Source organism: Quercus suber, unplaced genomic scaffold (genome assembly GCF_002906115.3).
Source record: "Quercus suber isolate HL8 unplaced genomic scaffold, Cork oak 2.0 scaffold_78, whole genome shotgun sequence".
NCBI classification, from domain to species: Eukaryota; Viridiplantae; Streptophyta; class Magnoliopsida; order Fagales; family Fagaceae; genus Quercus; species Quercus suber.
The window spans coordinates 64,530-84,800 of NW_027069543.1; the positions used below are offsets into that span (position 1 = coordinate 64,530).

The window sequence follows — 20,271 nt, forward strand, 5'->3', positions numbered from 1 at the left end:
CCACGTGGCCTCTATCTCCGTTGCAGTCCAGTCCATTCTCAAAAATACTGAAGTACATTAATAACGGTTCTTTAGTTAGCTTATTTTTTGTTAATTTATTTTATTATTTAGTTTATTTTTGCTATTATTTATAGGTTTTATTATATTTTTTTTATTGTACTATTTTAATTAATATTTACATTTATCTACCTTATTTTTAGTATTTTTTTTTTATTTTAACAAAATAAGCAGATTTCAAACTAACTAGTTAAAATTTCACGTGGGTCACAAATATCTTTGTGGGACGGGTCTTTCATTATCTGCTCAATGCCTTTAGCCTTCCTGCAGGCATTGCCTTCCCACCATGATAGTGAATACATTTTATTTCCATGCGGGTAATCTCTTTCACACATCCACACCTTTTTTTTTTTCCTCTCCTTTTCTTTTATCTTTTTTAATATTTCAATAGTTGGAGGCTTTTAGCATTTCTTAACATAATTAAACTTTAAGCTTAATTGGTTACTTATGTGCTTGATAGGATCACAAGTGCAATTTTTATTTTATTTTAGAAAGTATGTAATTTATTGTAATTCTAGAAAAAAGATTTTTCAAAGATATTGGGCTCATGGGCTATAGTAAGAGAGATTTTCTTTTTTTGATAATGGGATGGGTGGGAGACTAGGATTAGGATTTACACCATTTTCGTCTGGGATCCACTTATTTTGCTAAAACTGAAATTTTTTTATTGAAAGTACTGTAGATAAAGGTAAAAGTTAATTGTACTATTTCAACTAACTTTTTCCTTTATCTACAGTATTTTCAACAAAAAAGTATCAGTTTCAACAAAATAAGCAGATCACAGACGGACCCTTAAAGTGTATCACATGTTGTGCAAGAAATGAATATGGCTCTCATAACAATGTAATTTTTTGGCTGAAGTTGTCACTTTAGCTTAAATTTATTACTGATTCTGTCCTAGAATTTCTACTTTCCCATGTCTTTTGGGCATCATTTTATTATTTCATAGTGTTTGTAAGATAAGCTTCTACATTTCCACCAAAAAAAAAAAAAACCCAAAGTTAAAGCTTCTCAAGTTTCATAATAGCCTCTCAATTAATTATTTGCATATTCTAATGTTTAAGATTTTGTCCATTACGTGGAAAGTCAACTGTCATCAGATTTGATCTTCGGTGAAGGAAATCCGAAGTAGTCCAAAGGAGGATATAATAATAATCACATTGGAAATTACACTAATTTAAGCTTTAGCTTTAGCTTTAGTGCGTTTTGTTTTTTCAAATTATATGCCCGCAGATTGCGGTCTGGCTGTCTCCTTGTTCTCCTCAGGCCTAACCATTTAATTAAAGTAGTGCTTATCTAAGTAAAATCTAAATTATCTAAAGAGCATTCTAGAGAAGTTCGTACATTGCTACTGCATATGATAGAGTATCACCCAAACCAATGACCAATAAAATATGGGAACTCTCCTCCATTGTCCACTTTCGCTGGTTCAACTAAAAGTATATACCATGGTCACCCTCTTGGCCTTTTGTCTCCAATTAAAATAATTGGAGAGAATTGCAGAACAACTCGAGGTTTGACTTATTATCAGTCTCATGGGGTTTTAAAAAAGATATATGAATTACTCAACTTCTCATGGTAGCTAATCTTTCAAGCCTAAAAATTGAGCATAGGATTCAAATGATCTTATATCTGCAGGAATTTGACCTGTTTAAGTGTCACATTAGTGCGAAAATTTTAAAATTTTTAAGTTGTCTGTTTTCATTTCATATTCAACACAAAAAACGTAGAAACGATTTCCTTCATGTCAAGTCCAAACAAAAACTGACAAAGACAGTGGTGATTTGGAAAGATTGGTTAGGTAGATCAGTCAAATCATTCTTCCCCCTTTCCACTTAGTGTAAGAATGCGTAATTTTCATGAATAACTAAATGGGATTTCTTTAGGAGGAATCACACTTCAGCCATTCATCATTTGCATTATGTTCATGGGTTTAATGTATTCAAATTAAAGGAGTATTATGTTTTCTGAACTTTCTTTTTGAGGCAGGTGATTTTAAACTTGCAATTAACAAATAAAATTCGATCCAAACCACAGGTATGCAAAATTCTAAACACTAGAGAGATCATAATTATATCAAATAAAAGTTTGATATTCTATAAGGCAGACATAAGCAAGATACAAACTTTAACATTAGGTCCATTTTACATTAATTTACACATTAAGCAGCAAGCAGGGACCACCCTAACACACCATCTAGTTCAGGAACAACCTTACTTACGAAATATCATCTCACATATACATATTAACCATCAAACCTCATAAGACAAACTTTAAGGCTTTTCAAGGGATGTAGTAGCTTGGTGTTTAGAAGCAAAACGATTAACCAGTGCAAGAGCATTACTAGTGACTTGAGCAACATTAGTGACCCTTCTGTTTACAGCAGCCTTGACATTTCCATCCATGGCATGACCATCAAACCCATCAAGACAAGTGTTCTCATCCGTGAGCGCAGCACTAACCCAAGTCTGCACGTTGCTCATATGCCACATGAAGTCCTGACCTACAGCTCGACCCATATGGCCGAGCTCACGAACCGACTGGCTAAGCCGGTCCACGCTATCACCCATGTTCTCTATGCAGTCTTTTACAGCTTGATACTCCTTGCCCTTAATCCCTCTAACCTTAGTCATCTTGGCTACATACGCAGCAGCTGAACGCACCCTGGCTAAGCTCACTGACAAGGCTGTTTGAGCTAATTGCCTATCACTTCGTTTAATTGCACTTGCATACTGTGAAAGACATTGAACACAAAGTGCAGGATAGCGAGTGGCCCTGCACGAGGCTTGAATGAAATCTGTGGGTTTGGAATGTCTGGCAACAGTGGACTCTGCCATGCCAGCCATGTAAAGAACAAAGCAGAGAACTAGAAAGAAAAGGAAAACTCTTGCCATGTTTCTGAAGGTTAATGGTGGAGAGGTGGGCAAGATTTTTAGTTTTTGGATCAACGAAATGAAAGAGTACGAGGGCAGTGGGTTATATAGAGAGAGAGTTTAAAAGGTGGTTGTCTATATTTTCTTCTTGGAATAAATAAAAACAGTGACATGCTTTCTTTCCTTTACCTCCCTTTTATTATATACCTCTATCCCTTTTTTTCTCTTCATATATATCTCTATTATTTTTATTTATTACTCTGTTTCTCCTTTTTATTATACCTCTTTCCCTTTATTCTCTTCATTTATATCTCTATTATTTTTATTTATTATTATGTTTCTACTTTTTTATGTTTGGTGGTAGGAAAGTAAAGCACATACGTTTCTTTTTCCTTTCGCACACGTCAAGAACATAGAGTTGCCTAAACATTTGCGGAAAATTATACTTTATATTACATTTTGCGCTTTAACATTTTTTAATGTACATTTTACACACTAAACTATAATATTTTGCACACCAACTTTAAGTTTGTTGTTAACTTAGATGAAAATTCAAAGTTTAAGGTACAAGTGTAATTAAAAGTATAGTTTAGGATAATAAAGTTTAATTTATCTTCTTTTTTTTTAAGGATTGAAAAGATGAACAATTAAGGCTTCTCAAGTGATTTCATATTTTTCTATCCAAGTTAATAGCAAACTTGATGTTGGAGTGCAAAGTGTTACAATGATCATAGTTGAGGACTTGAGGGTGCAAATCATGCATTCAAAATGTTCATGATATAAAGTGTATTTAAAAATATAGTTTAGAGTGATAAAGTGTAATTTCCTGAAACACTTATGAGCTATGATGTGCTTTCCAAGTACCTTGTTACACCCATTTGCATATGGTTTGGGACGAAAGCATAATAAAGTAAAATTTGGCAATCAAGCATAAGATGAGTGTTAGGCTGTTTGAGCTAATTGCCTATCACTTCGTTTAATTGCACTTGCATACTGTGAAAGACATTGAACACAAAGTGCAGGATAGCGAGTGGCCCTGCACGAGGCTTGGATGAAATCTGTGGGTTTGGAATGTCTGGCAACAGTGGACTCTGCCATGCCAGCCATGTAAAGAACAAAGCAGAGAACTAGAAAGAAAAGGAAAACTCTTGCCATGTTTCTGAAGGTTAATGGTGGAGAGGTGGGCAAGATTTTTAGTTTTTGGATCAACGAAATGGAAGAGTACGAGGGCAGTGGGTTATATAGAGAGAGAGTTTAAAAGGTGGTTGTCTATATTTTCTTCTTGGAATAAATAAAAACAGTGACATGCTTTCTTTCCTTTACCTCCCTTTTATTAACCTCTATCCCTTTTTTTCTCTTCATATATATCTCTATTATTTTTTATTTATTACTCTGTTTCTCCTTTTTATTATACCTCTTTCCCTTTATTCTCTTCATTTATATCTCTACTATTTTTATTTATTATTATGTTTCTACTTTTTTATGTTTGGTGGTAGGAAAGTAAAGCACATACGTTTCTTTTTCCTTTCACACACGTCAAGAATATAGAGTTGCCTAAACATTTGCGGAAAATTATACTTTATATTACATTTTACACTTTAACATTTTTTAATGTACATTTTACACACTAAACTATAACATTTTACACACCAACTTTAAGTTTGTTGTTAACTTAGATCAAAATTCAAAGTTTAAGGTACAAGTGTAATTAAAAGTATAGTTTAGGATGATAAAGTTTAATTTATTTTTTTTTTTTTTTTTTAAGGATTGAAAAGATGAACAATTAAGGCTTCTCAAGTGATTCCATATTTTTCTATCCAAGTTAATAGCAAACTTGATGTTGGAGTGCAAAGTGTTACAATGATCATAGTTGAGGACTTGAGGGTGTAAATCATGCATTCAAAATGTTCATGATATAAAGTGTATTTAAAAATATAGTTTAGAGTGATAAAGTGTAATTTCCTGAAACACTTATGAGCTATGATGTGCTTTCCAAGTACCTTGTTACACCCATTTGCATATGGTTTGGGACGAAAGCATAATAAAGTAAAATTTGGCAATCAAGCATAAGATGAGTGTTGAGTTTGTTGACAAACCATTTCTAAATTTATGTAACTATGCAAGTTATCATAGGTATGTCTAACGTAGATGGTATCAATCAAGTGGTTTACAAAAAAAGATAAATTTAGAACACAGGATTGAAAAGATGGACAATTAGGTCTTTTCAAGTGGTTTCATATTTTTCTATTCAAGTTAATAGCAAACTTGATGTCGAAGTGCAAAGTATAACAATGATCATAGTTGAGGACTTGAGGGTGCAAATCATGCATTCAAAATGTTCAAGATATAAAATGTATTTAGAAGTATAGTTTAGAGTGATAAAGTGTAATTTTCCGAGAAACTTTTGAGCTATAATGTACTTTCGAAGCACCTTGTTATACCCATTTGCATATGGTTTGGGACGAAAGCATAATAAAAGTAAGATTTGGCAAACAAGCATAAGATGAGTGTTGAGTCCGTTGACAAACCATTTCTAAATTTATGTAACTATGCAAGTTATCATAGGTATGTCTAACGTAGATGGTATCAATCAAGTGGTTTACAGAAACAGATGCATTTAGGAGCAAGAATTTATCATTCTGTATCTGTAAGCAACACAATCATATCCTCTCTAGGAAACAGCAGAAGTTATGGAGGGATTTGGAAATTGCGAAATCAAATAATCAATAGTGAGGGTTTAGTCCCTATGCGGTGTCCTAGAACAGAGGGCTCTGCATATTGCGCTCACAGTCACACACATGGTGATAGTGATCGGTGATATTAAATATATTATAAAGACAGTGTTTGGAAGATTAAAAATATCAACTCCAAAGTCACCTCTGCAGTTATTACATGCGTCTTCCTCTTAATTTAAAACAGCCATTAGAAATACAGTGCTAATTAATTATTGACACAACAAGCCGACTCCTATTCTATAGGGCTTTTAAAGTAAAAGAGAGAGCTAGTAACTGATCTAGAGAGAGAGACAGAGAGAGAGCTGGAGAGTTCTGATAGGCAGTTATTAAGCAAAAAATTTATTATGGTACTTCAAAAATTATTATAGAGTTTATGACGTAACCTTGAATATACCTTTAAACTTTTTTTTTTTTTTAGGGGAATATACCTTTAAACTTATAGTACTCCATTTGAACTATAAAATATATCCATATTAAATTGAGAGATGTTTATCAAAGCATACAAATGGATGGTCCATCTTGGTCCAATATTTTTACCCTAAAGCCTACGCATACTTGTGAATTTTAGTTAGTTCAATTGGTAAGTTTCTTATAGTTGAATAAAAAATCTGGAGTTCAATCCTTATCTATACCAAAAACTTATTGGTATCTTAGTCTAATAATAAAGAACTATCATTAGGAACGAATGCTATAGGTTGAAACTTTCAAAAAAAAAAAAAAACCTAAGCATACCACTCTATGCACAGAATGACTAGCCCAGACAATTCTTTTAGTTTCCCACTTTCATATGGGCAATTGAATTGAGTGTTCACACCTTTATGCATTTAAAAAAAAAAAGTTCAGCAAAAAAAAAAAAAAAGCAGGCTAGTAGTGTTCATAACTCGGTTCCACTTGGAATACCGTTTTGTCTTCCAAGGGGAGCATCAGCGAGTAATGGAACAAGCTAGTCTTACACCTAATAGTAAGATCTTACTCTCTTTTAACTTCCAAGCTTAGACTTCTCAATAAATACATCTCCAAGAACAGCTCTCCACAAACAAAAGTCAGAACCCATCTTGAAAAACATATGGTCCTGTTCAAGATATTATACATTTAGGGTTTTACTAACGTATACCCTTACGGTGTACATTAGAAAACCATTTAAGGAAACTTTTTATGAAAAAAAATAAAAAGTGATTAACTTTTTTACAGTTTTTTCAAATCCCCATAAAACAGTTTCCAAAAATTGATGGTTAATATATATCTTAAGGGCATATTAACTGGACCCATACATTTATACTGCTCTGAAATTCTTGCTTTTTAAGTGTTTTCCAGATCAATGACCACATTCTATGACGACTGGTGCTTAAAAAGGGTTCAAAACTTCAAATGCATTGTTCCTTAAACAGTTAAAAATTCATACTATTCCACACAGCATTTGAAATGACCCAATTTTTTTTTCTTTTTTCTTTTTTCTTTTTTCTTTTGATAAGTGGCACTTGAAATGACCCAATTACTGGCAGTGCTCAAATTAGTCTTATCATCCAATGCCAATGCCATTCTTAAATAAGATAATTCTGTTTCAAGTTTTCTATTTTCTTTGGTGATTGATGAGACCAGCTACATTTATTTTGGCAATAATGAGGAAAGATCTACAACGTCATTGTATATACATTACTGTATATCAATTCAGGTCCTGATATAAGGTCCACTATTGTTTACAACATTTTGTAACATAATTTTAGTGAATGTGGTATGGCTGCAGATATCTCTCAAAACAAAATCATTATCAATCTAAAAGATTGAAAGAGATACTTGATAACTGCCAACTGGGTACTTGAGCACTAAACTGTCATGTACCTGAGAACAGCACCCCGAAGCTTTTCCATGAACTCTGCTGCTTGTTTCTGCAGGTTGGAAATCAACATGGAAATAAATCTTTTGAGTTTAATTCAGCGTATATAGAAAAAGAAAAAGTCATCATTAGGAAAACACAAATTTTTATTCAAACATGAGGACTAGAAACAAACTATCTATATTTATAGTTAAATCTGTCCCAGTTCTGCTTCAAGTACCAGTTGTATAAGCATTGATGAGGAATTTTTTTGGTGCATTAGGCATTGGAGTTAGTAAAAGTGTGGAAACTATGATATGGTTCTCTGGGTTCACAGTTTCAACAATATAGATTTATGTCATACCCTGCCTAGGTTTTTTTATCCTCTGCATATTGTGTCTCCTCAAGGTCAATTCAAATAAGTATAACAAAGTCTTCTCCCAACACCATCGCCCCCCCCCCTCTTAAAAAATAAAGGCTCAAAATTGAAAATGACGAATTCCACATATTTATATTAGTAGAATAATAGCATGATACATTATTATCTTATGTTATTAAAGTGAAGTCAACTTCGGAGGAAGTGTTGAAAGAGTATAAACTGACTCATTTGGATTGTGAATTATTGACCAAGTACAATAACTTAGTTGACTGCTAATACTGGTCCCATAATTGGTCAGATGTTTCATTGTTCAAAGACAACTGCAATTTGTAAGTCTGTACAGTTGGCGACCATCCCAGCAGTGTTTTCTGTGTACAGGATTGGCTGTACCATGCATATGAAGCATTATGTGTTCATCAACGGGCAGTGTGGTGACAGAAGTATGAGTTAAAATGCCATTACTTCAATAAGTTATTTCAATAGTGCTCTCATACACCACCCTTTTTCGCTTGTGGATGTAACTTCATGAGAATCTGTAACAAAATGTCTCCATTTTATTCATGGTGAAATGCTTATAAGATAGCATGGTAAGGTGCACAATTGTGAAGGATATCGGGATTTCTCTAATTCCCACCCTCCACCCCCAGCAACACCTCCTCCCCCGCGCACCCCCCCCCCTCCCCCTCCCCCTCCCCTTTTCACTTGTGGATGTAACTTCACGAGAATCTGTTACAAAATGTCTCCATTTTATTCTATGGTGAAATGCTTATAAGCATAGCATGGTAAGGTGCACAATTGTGAAGGATATCGGGATTTCTCTAATTCCCACCCTCCACCCCCAGCAACACCTCCCCCCCTTCCAAAAAAATAAAAGCACAACAACGCTATGTTAAATCCTATTTGGACTACATGGACAGGAGTTTCCATAGTACCTGGTTACCCTCATGTGCATTTGCTATGTTTTCATCAAGAAGGGTCAATAAAGATCTATTGAGTTCATTCCGCTCAACCATCTCCAACAACTGCATGGTAAAAGTTAAAACTCATTTAAGCAATCTATGATACAAACTATAACAAACTAAGAGGCTTGATGATTGAAAAGAGTAGCACGTACAGTGGCTTTTAAATCCTTTGATGTCAGGATTTTGGTTAGGTTTTCTTTTGCTGCTATGAGGTCAGCTTGCATTTTATCATAGGCTTCTGTAACAAAAGATGTGGCCCAAGGATTGTGGGTTTATAGTGAAAGGCAACAATACATATCCTTCAGTACTAATGTTCATGGAGTCTAACATACCTGTTCCTTCCAGCAGTGCTTTTTGCAGTGCTTCTAGTTCAACCAATCTATCTTCCATATCCTAGATATAATATTAGAATTTGAATGTTGTGAGTCAATCCAATCATCAATGCAGGATATCACCCAAATGTATAGTTTGAAAATGGAACCTGGGTTTTCGAAACTGCAAACCTAAGCTGACCCAGCTCAAATTGTAGGTGTGAAAAAAATTCCTGGTTCAATCTGTCAATATTATAAGTTATATCAGTATTTATTAATGGGAAGGTAGAGATTTGGAGACAAAAAATAATATAAATAAATAAATCATATTAATAAATGATGATATAAACATTGACAACTTTCTTATAAAAGTGTCTTTCTGATCATTGTAGGTTCTCTACTAACACTATAATCCATCATTCCACATAAAATAATAAAACTATATAAGACCTTAGAAATACGTATATATTTTATGTGAATATTTCTGTTTCCTCTTTTGGGCCACACTAACTCATTATAAAAAGAAAGAAAGAAAGAAAAACAGGCTATGTTTTTTCATCCATCTATTTTTTGTTAAGAAATTCCACATTTATAATATAAAAGTTAGAAAGCAAACACATCCCTTTTCCAACCTTATTTGGATGCTTAGTAAGTAGAGTAATATTAGCATCAAGGAACTTTAAAAAAATTGATTTGGCTAGTGCAGATAATTTAGGAAAAGAAATATCACAAGTTCACAACCCGAGGTAACTGTTGGCCATATTTGCACTATACTCTAAAAGGTAAAATTGCAATCAGTACATGCCCGATGTGGGACTCAACACACACTTCTACAATCCAATCCACAGAATATAGGGTATGACAAGAAATAAGAGAATTCTGGGTACTAAAGATATCTCTGAAATTAAATAACTCCATGTTTGCAGAATGTACTTGTAAGATCTTTGATTATACAGAAAGCATATACTAGCACCCAAAAGAACTAAAGGAATTGACAAGATCACAAGCTACTCACAGAGAGCAGGAGCAAATCACAGCCATTTGGAATTTCTCATTGATAAGAAATTTTCAACAAATGCAGAGCTTATATCTATGGTGTGGCAGTGTAATAGCCTTAATAAATATTAACTCTTACAAATAATCTGATAATCCATTGAAGCAAAACTTTCCACATATCCTTGTTGTGGCAAAGATCCCATCTTTTTAGTTACCACAAACCCCATGACAAAATAATTTGGACAAAAAGGAAGAAAATTTAATTCTTCAATCCATTCTTATAATCATGCTGCAACCAAAATGGAAGCGCACTGATTTTAGTATATGCCGGCCACCCTTCTCCTCTCCTCTAAAGGACTCAACTACAACCGAATGGTTCATAGCTGTTGTATTCCAATTAGAATAAATACTTTCTAGTTAAAAGGCATTGCACCACTCAAAAACTTGTTGGAGAGCTTGCACTACCAGCAACTACTTATTATGTTTGAATCATTGAGCAAAGAAGCTGCCAACAAGTCCACAACAACCAACCTACATTGCTAACTCACAACACCAAATTAATATGATGATTTATAAACAAAGTACACACTAATATAATTTATAAAACAAAAGTATGCACAATGAGCTGCACAATCGGACGAATCAAAGTACACCCACACTAATATGGTTTATAAACTATAAAACAAAGTACACACTCCAATTCCATCTATACACACAGATACAAAAATGAAGCTCCATATTGAGTGAATCAAAACCTCAAACAACTGGTATGCAATGTTATCCTCCATGTTATAAAGATGTAACAATGCAAAAGCACTTACCGTGTTCTTAACCTTGCGATCTCAACCTCAAATTCCTGAGCTTCAGTGTTCAGAAAGTACTCAACGAGCTCATCAGGAGTATCCGGAATAACCCGAGACTAAAACAAACAACAAAAACAACCATCTCAAAAACACAATATTTACATAATTTACAAAACCCAGTTCCTCAAAATTAATAACCCAGTTAATTTAACTAAGTTACCTGGCGAATAGCTCGGCGACGCTCCTTTTCTTCACGGACTTGGCGTTCAAATGCTTCACGGGCTTCGGAGTCTTTCTCGAGCCGCTTCTTGAACTCGCGCCTCGCTATGTGACCAGTCTGTGGTGGACCCAAGATGCCTTCTGGGTCCTTCCTTTTCCCAAAGAGAGAAAGTTGAAATCATCAACAAGGCTATGAGAAATTAATAGAAGAATTGTGTAGCAGAAAGAGTGAGAGAGGTACCCATCCAATGCAGGAAATTCTGGGTCTGAAAGAGCCCGGTGCACGTGATGACCGGAAATTTATGGTAGTGGTGGCGATGCCTATGCTGAGAGCGGCCATTGATGGCCCTTTGAGTGAGGGAGTTCTCAACCTCTGGTTTTTGCTCCGGGTTTGTGTTATCCGTTTGGAATGTGAATGATGCAATAGGTTAAAACGATGTCATTTTGAGGCTGTTTTGGTCTTTTTCTGCTTTTCAAATTGTAGTTATTTGATGGCGGGAATCAGAGCTATCGGAAATGTAATAGAGCACGGTGGATTCAATTGTAATTATTTCACGGTTAAGATTTTATTTTATTTTGTAGGCTGATATATTTAAAATTATAAGGGAAATTACACTTTGCCCACTTGTAGTTTACTCGAAAAACACTTTGCCTAACTGTGATTCAAAAATTGGTATTTTACTGACTTGAGATTAGCTTTGTTTGTCTCTCGTTACCCTACTTTTGTTAAAAACAAAGGTAAATTTGTATTTTTGTTATCATTTTATGTCTCTTTCATCTCAAAACATAAAAAAACTAAAAAATCAACGGAAAAGAAGATCTAAAAATTAGGTTTTGTAAAAATTAAAACCTAGCATTTACATATTCTTTTCATATATCAAAGAAGCCCACATGTTTCATTAAGAACATGCCCGCAGTATCTAAACAACAATATAAATATTGACAATGCAAAGCTTGCTTGGATTGCTAAAATGGTTAATAAAAATCATGGCACTACCCCAAATGATATTGAGGTTCTCCATATATGGCAAAACGTAAAGGTGAAATGGAACGCCTGGATGCAAATAATCAGTAATATGGAGACCCAGCACATCAATTGGAATAAAGCTAAAATCAGAACTAAGGATCTAAAGTTCTGGAAAAAAAAAAGTTGGAAGGAAAGTTTCTTATTTTCTTCTCTGTTAATTTCACTTTTTAATTGATGTTTGCTCTTTACTCGATCGGTTTGTTGCTTCTCTGTTTTGTGTTTCCATGTTTTCCTTTTTATTTTATTTTTTTGTATTCATGTTCTTGTCTCGTTGAAAACAAATACAAAGCTCACATGAGAATCCAATTCACACACAATAAAAAAGAACAAAATAAATGGAAAAGAAGTGAAGAGAGAAAATGGTGCCTTTCTATTTAATATGGATGGGTCACTCCTTATTGCTCTTGTAATTTCTTAGCCGCACATCTAAAAGTTGATATATGAAAAGAAGATATAAAAGTTAGGTTTTAATTTTACAAAACCTAGCTTTTAGATCTTCTTTTCTCTTGATTTTTTTAGTTTTTTATGTTTTAAGAGGAGAAAGACATAAAAGAATAACAAAAATAGAAATTTACTTCTGGTTTTAACAGAGTTGGGTAATGGGAGACAAACAGATATAACCTTAGATGGGTAAAGTACCAATTTTTAAATCACAGGTAGGCAAAGTATTTTTCGAGCAAACCACAAGTGGACGAAGTGTAATTTCCCCAAATTATAAATTAAAGAGTAAATTTTAAGAAACTACTTTGAGGTTTTGGTTAATAACAACCAATTCTAAGACATTTTAAAAATGACTAACTTGGTTTCTGAACATAATTTGGCCACAAACACCGTTTAAACCCGTTATTTATTTTCACATTCTCTTCTCTCTTAAACCTTTTTGGCTTTCTTTTCTCTCTATCACCCAAAGTGGCTGAAGACTCCTTCTCTCAAGCTTTGGCCATAGTCGAAACTCATGTTTAGTCACTACCATCTTGCACTCTTTCTTCGAATCAATGCCATGAAGACAATTGGCTAGGGATTTTTGAGCTTTGCCTCACCACCAATGTTGTTGACTTGTTGTTCCTTGCTAATAGCTCCAATTGGGTGCTATTGACACTAGCTTTTGGTGTTCCTTTGCCACCAATCTTTCTCCTCTTTCTTTATTATATTTTCTGTTATATATTTATTTTTATTTTGGCTTGGGTCTTGGTTGATTTAGGGATTAGGTTTTTTATGGTGATAAGGATTTGATATATATATTTTTTAATTAGGTTTGAAATGTGGGGTTTTGGGTATGGTCATTTGTGAATCAGTGGGTATTTTTTCTGATTTAGGGTTTGTCTCAAAATTGGTCTAATATGGTGTTTTTGTTGGAGTTTGTATGATTATGAATCTATGCGTGTGTATGCTATACTTTGTAATCTAGTACAACTTATATTTCAAAAAAAAAAAAAAAAAAAAAGTTAGGATTTGTGCATTGGTTTCATTTGGTTTGTGCATTGATGGGTTTATTTGGTTTTTTACGAGAGAAGGAGTTTTTGTTTTAGCTGTCTTGAATTTGTGTGTATCAATAATTGGGATGAGAGAGAGAGAAAGAGAGAAGAGATGGAAAATCGAAGAGAGAGGAAAGGTAAGAGAGGGCATAAATGACTAACAATGCCTAACAGTGTTTAGACCAAATTGGGTTTAAGGACTAAGTTGACCAATTTTGAAATTTCTTGGACCTAGTTGACATTAGCCTAAACCTAAAAATAGTTTACTAGAATTTACCCTAAAATAAACCATATTTAACTGGAATTCGTTATCGAACTGGGTTTGGCATACCACCTTTAGCTTTGCATTAAAAATACATAGAATCTAGAGAGGCATGAGTTAAGAGGCTTAGAAAGGTACTCCAATGGATAACTTAGAAAGGCGTGCCAGCAAGTGTGAGAGGCTTAGAGAGGCACGAGGTTCCTTTTGTGCATGGATCACGGCCCCAATTCTAACTTTTCAGTGCTAAAAAGGGGTTCACTAGTTGTTTAATGGGATATTTCTCAAAAGAGTAATGCTAGGGACATAATAAAATAGCACAACTTTGTGCCACAACTTGCATGACAAGTTGTGATGGTAAAAGTGTGTCCCCACATGAACCCACTATCACACCTCTACCATTCATAATTTTCTATGTGGCGAGTTGTGACTAAAGTTGTGTCATTCTATGTGTCCCTTGCATTACTCCTTTCAAAATGTTGCACTTTAGGCCCCTAATGATAATTGAAGGTTGGTGGCAAGTATTAAATGATGATGGGAGGTTTGGTAGGTTAAAGATGTTGATGGCTCATCTTTTAAACTCTAGATAGTTTGACCACAAAAAGAATCAAAGTATTGTTTTGAATCACTAAAGAGGTAACAAAACCATTTGAGACCATAGGAGATACGTTGTTTTTAAGATCAATAGCCAAAGAGGTAGCGAAAACGATCGAGACCAAGTCAACTATTTAGATTTGGGACAAGCTTAAGGATTGACCATTATCTTCAAATATTGACTAGTTGATTCGTTTTTATATGAAGAGTAATGCTAGGAACACATAAAATGACATAACTTGTGCCACAACTCATCCACATGGCGAGTTGTGAATGGTAAAGGTAACTCTACCACGCGTAATGCTGGTGCCACATAAAATGACACAACTTGTGTCACAACTTGCTTATGTGGTGAGTTGTGAGTGGTAGAGGTGTGTCCCTACATGAACCCGTCATTACACCTCGACCACTTACAACTCACCACATGGACAAGTTATGGCGCAAGTTATGTCATTTTATGTGTCCTTAGCATTACTCTATACAAAAATAGATAACATTGTAGCCTAGGAAATCTAATTGCTTTTTTTTTTTTTTAGGGATAAATCCCAAAGGAGACAGATCCAATCAACAGAGTTAGTCATAAGTGACGATGTTGCCAAAAGAAACGGTCTAAATGGCCTAACAGTCAAAGAACCGGTAGAGGGAATCGTATCTCAGACAGAAAGGCAGAAAGACGGGCAGACGCTTTGAAGTGGATGGACTCAAGCAAGACGGACGAACTCTTTGTAGTGGACAGATTCCAATGAGAAGGATGGATGCAAGGGAAACGGGTAGCAAAGCCACGTGGCCTAAGTGGTCTCCAAGAAATCCAATATGGAAATGTCTTGTATCCCACAATTAACCCTAATCAAAGGAATCTCTACAAGGAAAGGACCCTACAAAATATGTGTATTAATTAGAATCTTCCCTACAAGGAAAGACCTTCTCCACCAAGAAATGAAGGTCAACTTTACACTATTATAGAAACCTCAAAGCCCTCACAAATCAAAGTACGCATAATTCTCTTAGCTCTAACACTCTAGAGTTGTAGAAATTCCCTCTAACTTAACCTACGGAGGATATTTGGCCGGTACCACACCGGTACTCTCTATAATGTCTTTGTTTCTGTTTCACAGGTTTTGTCTAGAGCAAGTGAGGACTGCATAGCTCACTAACGATTTTTGGCATCATCATCTCCCATGTTTGTACCCAAGCGCTCTCTCTCTCTCTCTCTGTCTCTGTGTGTGTGTGTGTGTGTGTGTGTGTGTGTGTGTGCACGCATGCACGAGGGAATAGGTATGTGATCCCTTTGAGCTGATTTCTCAAATCTTTAACCTTTTGATTTCTTGGATTGTCCACAACTTCTTCATTTTCTTAAAAGCCAAACTCCCTCGAACCGTGAAAGATGAAAGACTGCTTTAAGAACCAAGCAATCGCTAGTCTTTCCCAGCTATGAATAGTGGAAGAATCTCACCCTTTTTAATGGTTACAAGTCTTTTTCTTTTGATGAGAAAAATTCCAAATATTTGGCCCCTTGATGTTCTGGCCTTTGCATTTCGTCGAGGATTTCTTTGTTATTTTTATTTATTTATTTAGTGCCCATGAAGATTCTTTGATGGTTGTGGTTAGTATTTGATGGGAATGACTTGAATTAATGTATTTTGTATTGAATGGATTGGGCTCCATAGTTGAATGCTTTGCAATCTTGTCCTTTTCACTTTTGTTTTACAAAATATTCAGTGAAAGAATTTTTATGTTTCTTTAGGAATTTGTACGAGAAACTATCATGAAGTTTGCTTCTTTCCTTGAAAAAATAGGTAAAAAAAAAAAATTAAATCAAGATTCATTCTTAAAGGCTAAATAGGGGCGGCAGTACGTTATAGTCAGGGGGTTCAAATGAACCCCCTGACTTAAAAAAAAAAAAAAAAAAAGGTCCCAAAGAAATAAAAAGCCTATAAATCAAATTTAAAAAAAATCATAAACAAAAAAAAGGCCAAATAAAACCTAAGAATTTGTAGCTGCTTCACCTCCAAAATCTCTTCACTCTCCAAACCTAAAGGAAAAAGGTTGCATCTACTTCACACACACAAAATCTACCACTACATAGCCCCCACGATCTGCCACTACCTAACTGTCCCTAATTTGCCACCGCCGCTACCGCTGCTTGGTTTGCCTTCTGCTGCCGCTTGATCTAATTTTTCAACTCTCTCTTTCTCTCTTTCTTTCACTATGAGAGTGTGTTTATAGTGTTTTGATATACTATTTCACTGAATCTATGTGAGTGAATCAACATGTGTGTGGAGTTATCTTTTGATTTCTTTTGTTGAGTTTTGAATCTTGGAATGTGTGTGTGGGGGCTGTGGGGCTAAGAACTGTGATTGTGTTCTGATATTTGTTGTTGAGTAACTCAACTAGTCAACTTGAGTTTTGAGTCTATAATAAGTCCGAGTGTGGGTGTGGGCCTGTGGGGGTTAATGGATTGTAGAACTTATAGTATTTTAATGTTGTTGAGTTTTGAGTTTCTTTACTGTTGTAGTGTTGTTGTAAGGGTTTGTATTGATTTGATATAAAGTTAAGTTATGACTCATCTTTTGCATTATGACTATTTGACTAATTTGTGACTTGTGAGTGGCTTTTTAATTTTGCTGAATGTGAGTTGTGAATTGTGAGTAGTTGTTGGCTACGCGACTTGGTCAATACATTAACACTAAAGGACAATAAAAATATAAAACAATTAAAGAATTGTAAACTTATAAATTAAATAATTGCAAAAAAATCATTTAACAATAATTAATATGTTTATTGTATTAGAAAGAAATATGTCAAATGAACTTATAGTTTATTTTTTATTTTTTTGCTAGTACTATGGACAAATTTGTAATAAGGAAACACCGTAGGCTGCAAGATTCATTTCCTACCCAAGATTCATCTCTTATATAATTTATGTTTCTTATTAATTCCTCTAGACAAAAATCCTGGAGTCGCCCTTGAGGCTAAATAACCCATGTTTCAAGAGAAAAACTTGTTTCAATTGAATGTATGTTAAGACGGTTGAAGAAGAAATAAAATTGAATGAAAGAAAAATATTTAAATGAAAGAGAGTTTAAAATAATAAGTAGGATATAGGTGTTTTGAAAAGTGATTTTTTTTTTTAAGTGAATTTTTATTATATAAGAATTATGTTTTTATTCCATAAAAATAAAAGTATATTCTTATTCTATAATATTAGCTATCGAGTGAATACTATGTACGAGGTTGGTGGGACCATCTTTGGCAAAAGATAAATTGAGTTACAAGACATTCACTTGCAAGATCGTTATCTGACAAATACAAATTATCTGTATCACTTTTTGTGTTCCATCAATCACAATATGTTATTTTTTTATATATTAAAATTTAGTTATTTTAAAAGGAAAATAAAATAAATTCATAGTAATATGTTATTAGTGGAACACAAAGAGTTGTAAAGTATCTGTGATTTGGGTGACTTGGTATTCTTGTTACAATGTTGGAAAATATAATTACCACCGCGTACCCTTGACGTGATATTCACTCTACAAATATAAGTACTTGTGGGGTGTGGGGGTAAGGGTTGAGATTCAAATCTTCAGGAGGGAATTTCATACACATATACATTTAGATTTAGGTTAGAGTAGAATTTCTATTTTGTATAAAAAAATATATATATATATATATATATATATATATATTATATATATATATATATATATATATAATTGAGTTTCTGTGTCATTGAAGGCAATATACTAAGGTATTAATTGCTAGAGAAAACTATAAAATATTAGTTAATAAATTAAGAGAGTATTAATTGTTAGAGGAAACTATGGGATTAAAGCAATCAATCAATATAAGATTAGAATTTAGGTAAGATCTTTGCCACAAGAAGAAGGGGTTGATTTGTATCATCTTGACTTGGTTCTGATTTCTCTATTTTTTTAAGAATACTAAGTTGGGTTCTGATTTCATCGAAGTTGAAGAATCAAAGAATTTATCTTACGGATTAGGCTAATTATAGAAGGTTTAATTGATATGACCCAAAGGTTAAAAAGACTCGAATAATCATTCTATGATGAAAATAGTGAAGGTGTAAGTATCTATCCCTTTAAACTCTTTTTTTTGTAAATATAAACTACAAGATCAAAACACATAAACTCTTATACTTTCTTTCTCTTTCAATGTAAATATAGATAACAGGGCCAAATCACATAAACTCTCGTATTTTATCTCTCTCTTTCTTCTTCTACATAAAGAGATGAATATCGGTTTGAGGCCCACTAACTTCTAAACCTCTTTCTCCCACACAACACACACACACCAAAAAAAAAAAAAAAAAAAACTTCCAAACTTCACATGCATGTCAAAGAATTTTTCCAAATTTTAAAACCAAAAGAAAGTTCTTGTACGAAATACAATTTCTTTCACTATGCCAGGAGCAATGCTATTGATAAAGTACGTTGGTAATGGACTAATGATACCGTCCTACTAACTTTGTTGTTGTTTAATCTATCCATAATTGAAAAAAGATTTTTAGTGTCTGCTTTTTATACTTTTGAAAATAATATTCTTATTGCTTCTCAAAAAAGGAAAAGAAAATAATATTCTTATCTAATAGGAGTAGATAATGATTTTAAGAATAGGAAAAATTATTGATAAAAAAAGGGAACAAATTAAGGATTAATTAAGATATTTAAAATTCAGATTAAATTCTAATTTCATAAGATTAGGACACATTTTATACTCAAAATATAACTATTTGCAATTATAATTTAAAAATAACTTTAAATTCAAATTTAAATTTAAAATCCATAAAATTTGGACACGCATTTTTTTTTTTTACTTAAAAATAACTATTGGAGATTACAACTTAAAACTATTATATATATTTTTTTTTATTTAAAAAAGGAAGAGTATTTGAATAAAGAGTGAAGAAACTAATACTATATTATGCTATTTGGGAGTGAGAAACTAATACAAAATTATGCTATTCAAGTAAAACAAATAAGAAGAAGGCCACTATTGCCAATAATTTTCGAATTAAATTTGAGGGAAGCCCCAACTCAAGGTTCTTCTTGATCATGACAAGAAGAGCAAAAAGACATTAGCAAGATTGTCAGTCACAACTCACAAATATTCTCTTAAATTTTTTTTATTCATTTCTTCCCAGTCATAAATCTCATTAAATAACAGTGTGGCTCTAGTTAACAAATTGATATATTTTCCAATTAAATAATAATGGGCAGTGTAGGGATAAGGGCCCAAAATTATATATTGGGCCTTGGGCATTATCCGAGGACATTGGCATGTCCGAGGATGGACAAATAATTATAAGGGATTCCAGTTTAAAGTCTCATGAGTAAGAAATGAGTAGAAGGCGGTCTAAGGAGGAATTCCTCCTCGGCCATGACAAATATAGCTTAGATATGTATTCCAGCGACGAAAATGACCTCTATAGAAGCTCCGGTGTTAGAAGCATACCTTATGAACACACGAGAAGGAAGGGAACCCAAAAATATCTAAGGAAAAGCTGCTACTTCCGCATTAAATGCATTGCAGCTACTTTTCTGGTTGCATTTATGTGGAGAAGACCCCTGAACAGTGCTTCCTTGGCTACCGCAACTCACAGAGAGCTAGAAGGGCATCTGATGGGACGGGCACTCGAGTAGTGGCTTGGACGATTGACAAATGGAGGGCCAAGATCATTAGGAAGGAGATATGTAATGTAAGAGATCCCTGAAGGAATGGGGATTGGAAAAACAGAGAAAGAATAC

At 33.9% G+C, this 20,271-nt stretch overlaps 2 protein-coding genes across 2 annotated transcripts; both read right to left on the bottom strand.

The window, feature by feature from the left end:
• Nucleotides 1–2,128: 2,128 nt before the first annotated feature.
• LOC111991575 (pectinesterase inhibitor 7) lies at nt 2,129–3,108 on the bottom strand. Its single transcript, XM_024023354.2, has one exon. The coding sequence runs from the start codon at nt 2,949–2,951 to the stop codon at nt 2,331–2,333; it is 621 nt and encodes a 206-aa protein (XP_023879122.1). The 5' UTR covers nt 2,952–3,108; the 3' UTR covers nt 2,129–2,330.
• A 4,143-nt stretch (nt 3,109–7,251) lies between these two features.
• LOC111991578 (uncharacterized) lies at nt 7,252–11,596 on the bottom strand. Its single transcript, XM_024023357.2, has 8 exons — nt 11,390–11,596; nt 11,150–11,296; nt 10,948–11,045; nt 9,301–9,373; nt 9,152–9,212; nt 8,972–9,057; nt 8,790–8,879; nt 7,252–7,551 (listed from the first exon to the last, which is right to left on the bottom strand). The coding sequence occupies exons 1-8, from the start codon at nt 11,486–11,488 to the stop codon at nt 7,489–7,491; spliced, it is 717 nt and encodes a 238-aa protein (XP_023879125.1). The 5' UTR covers nt 11,489–11,596; the 3' UTR covers nt 7,252–7,488.
• Between the last annotated feature and the right edge of the window lie 8,675 nt (nt 11,597–20,271).

What these genes read in the sequence shown, in the direction of transcription:
- LOC111991575 (XM_024023354.2), bottom strand. Translation starts at nt 2,951, where the DNA reads ATGGCAAGAGTTTTCCTTTTCTTTCTAGTTCTCTGCTTTGTTCTTTAC.
- LOC111991578 (XM_024023357.2), bottom strand. Translation starts at nt 11,488, where the DNA reads ATGGCCGCTCTCAGCATAGGCATCGCCACCACTACCATAAATTTCCGG. An exon ending in GTCGCCGAGCTATTCGCCAG is followed by an intron (nt 11,046 to 11,149) that starts GTAACTTAGTTA and finishes TGTTTGTTTTAG; the next exon opens with TCTCGGGTTATTCCGGATAC. An exon ending in ATGCACATGAGGGTAACCAG is followed by an intron (nt 7,552 to 8,789) that starts GTACTATGGAAA and finishes TCCAACCTGCAG; the next exon opens with AAACAAGCAGCAGAGTTCAT.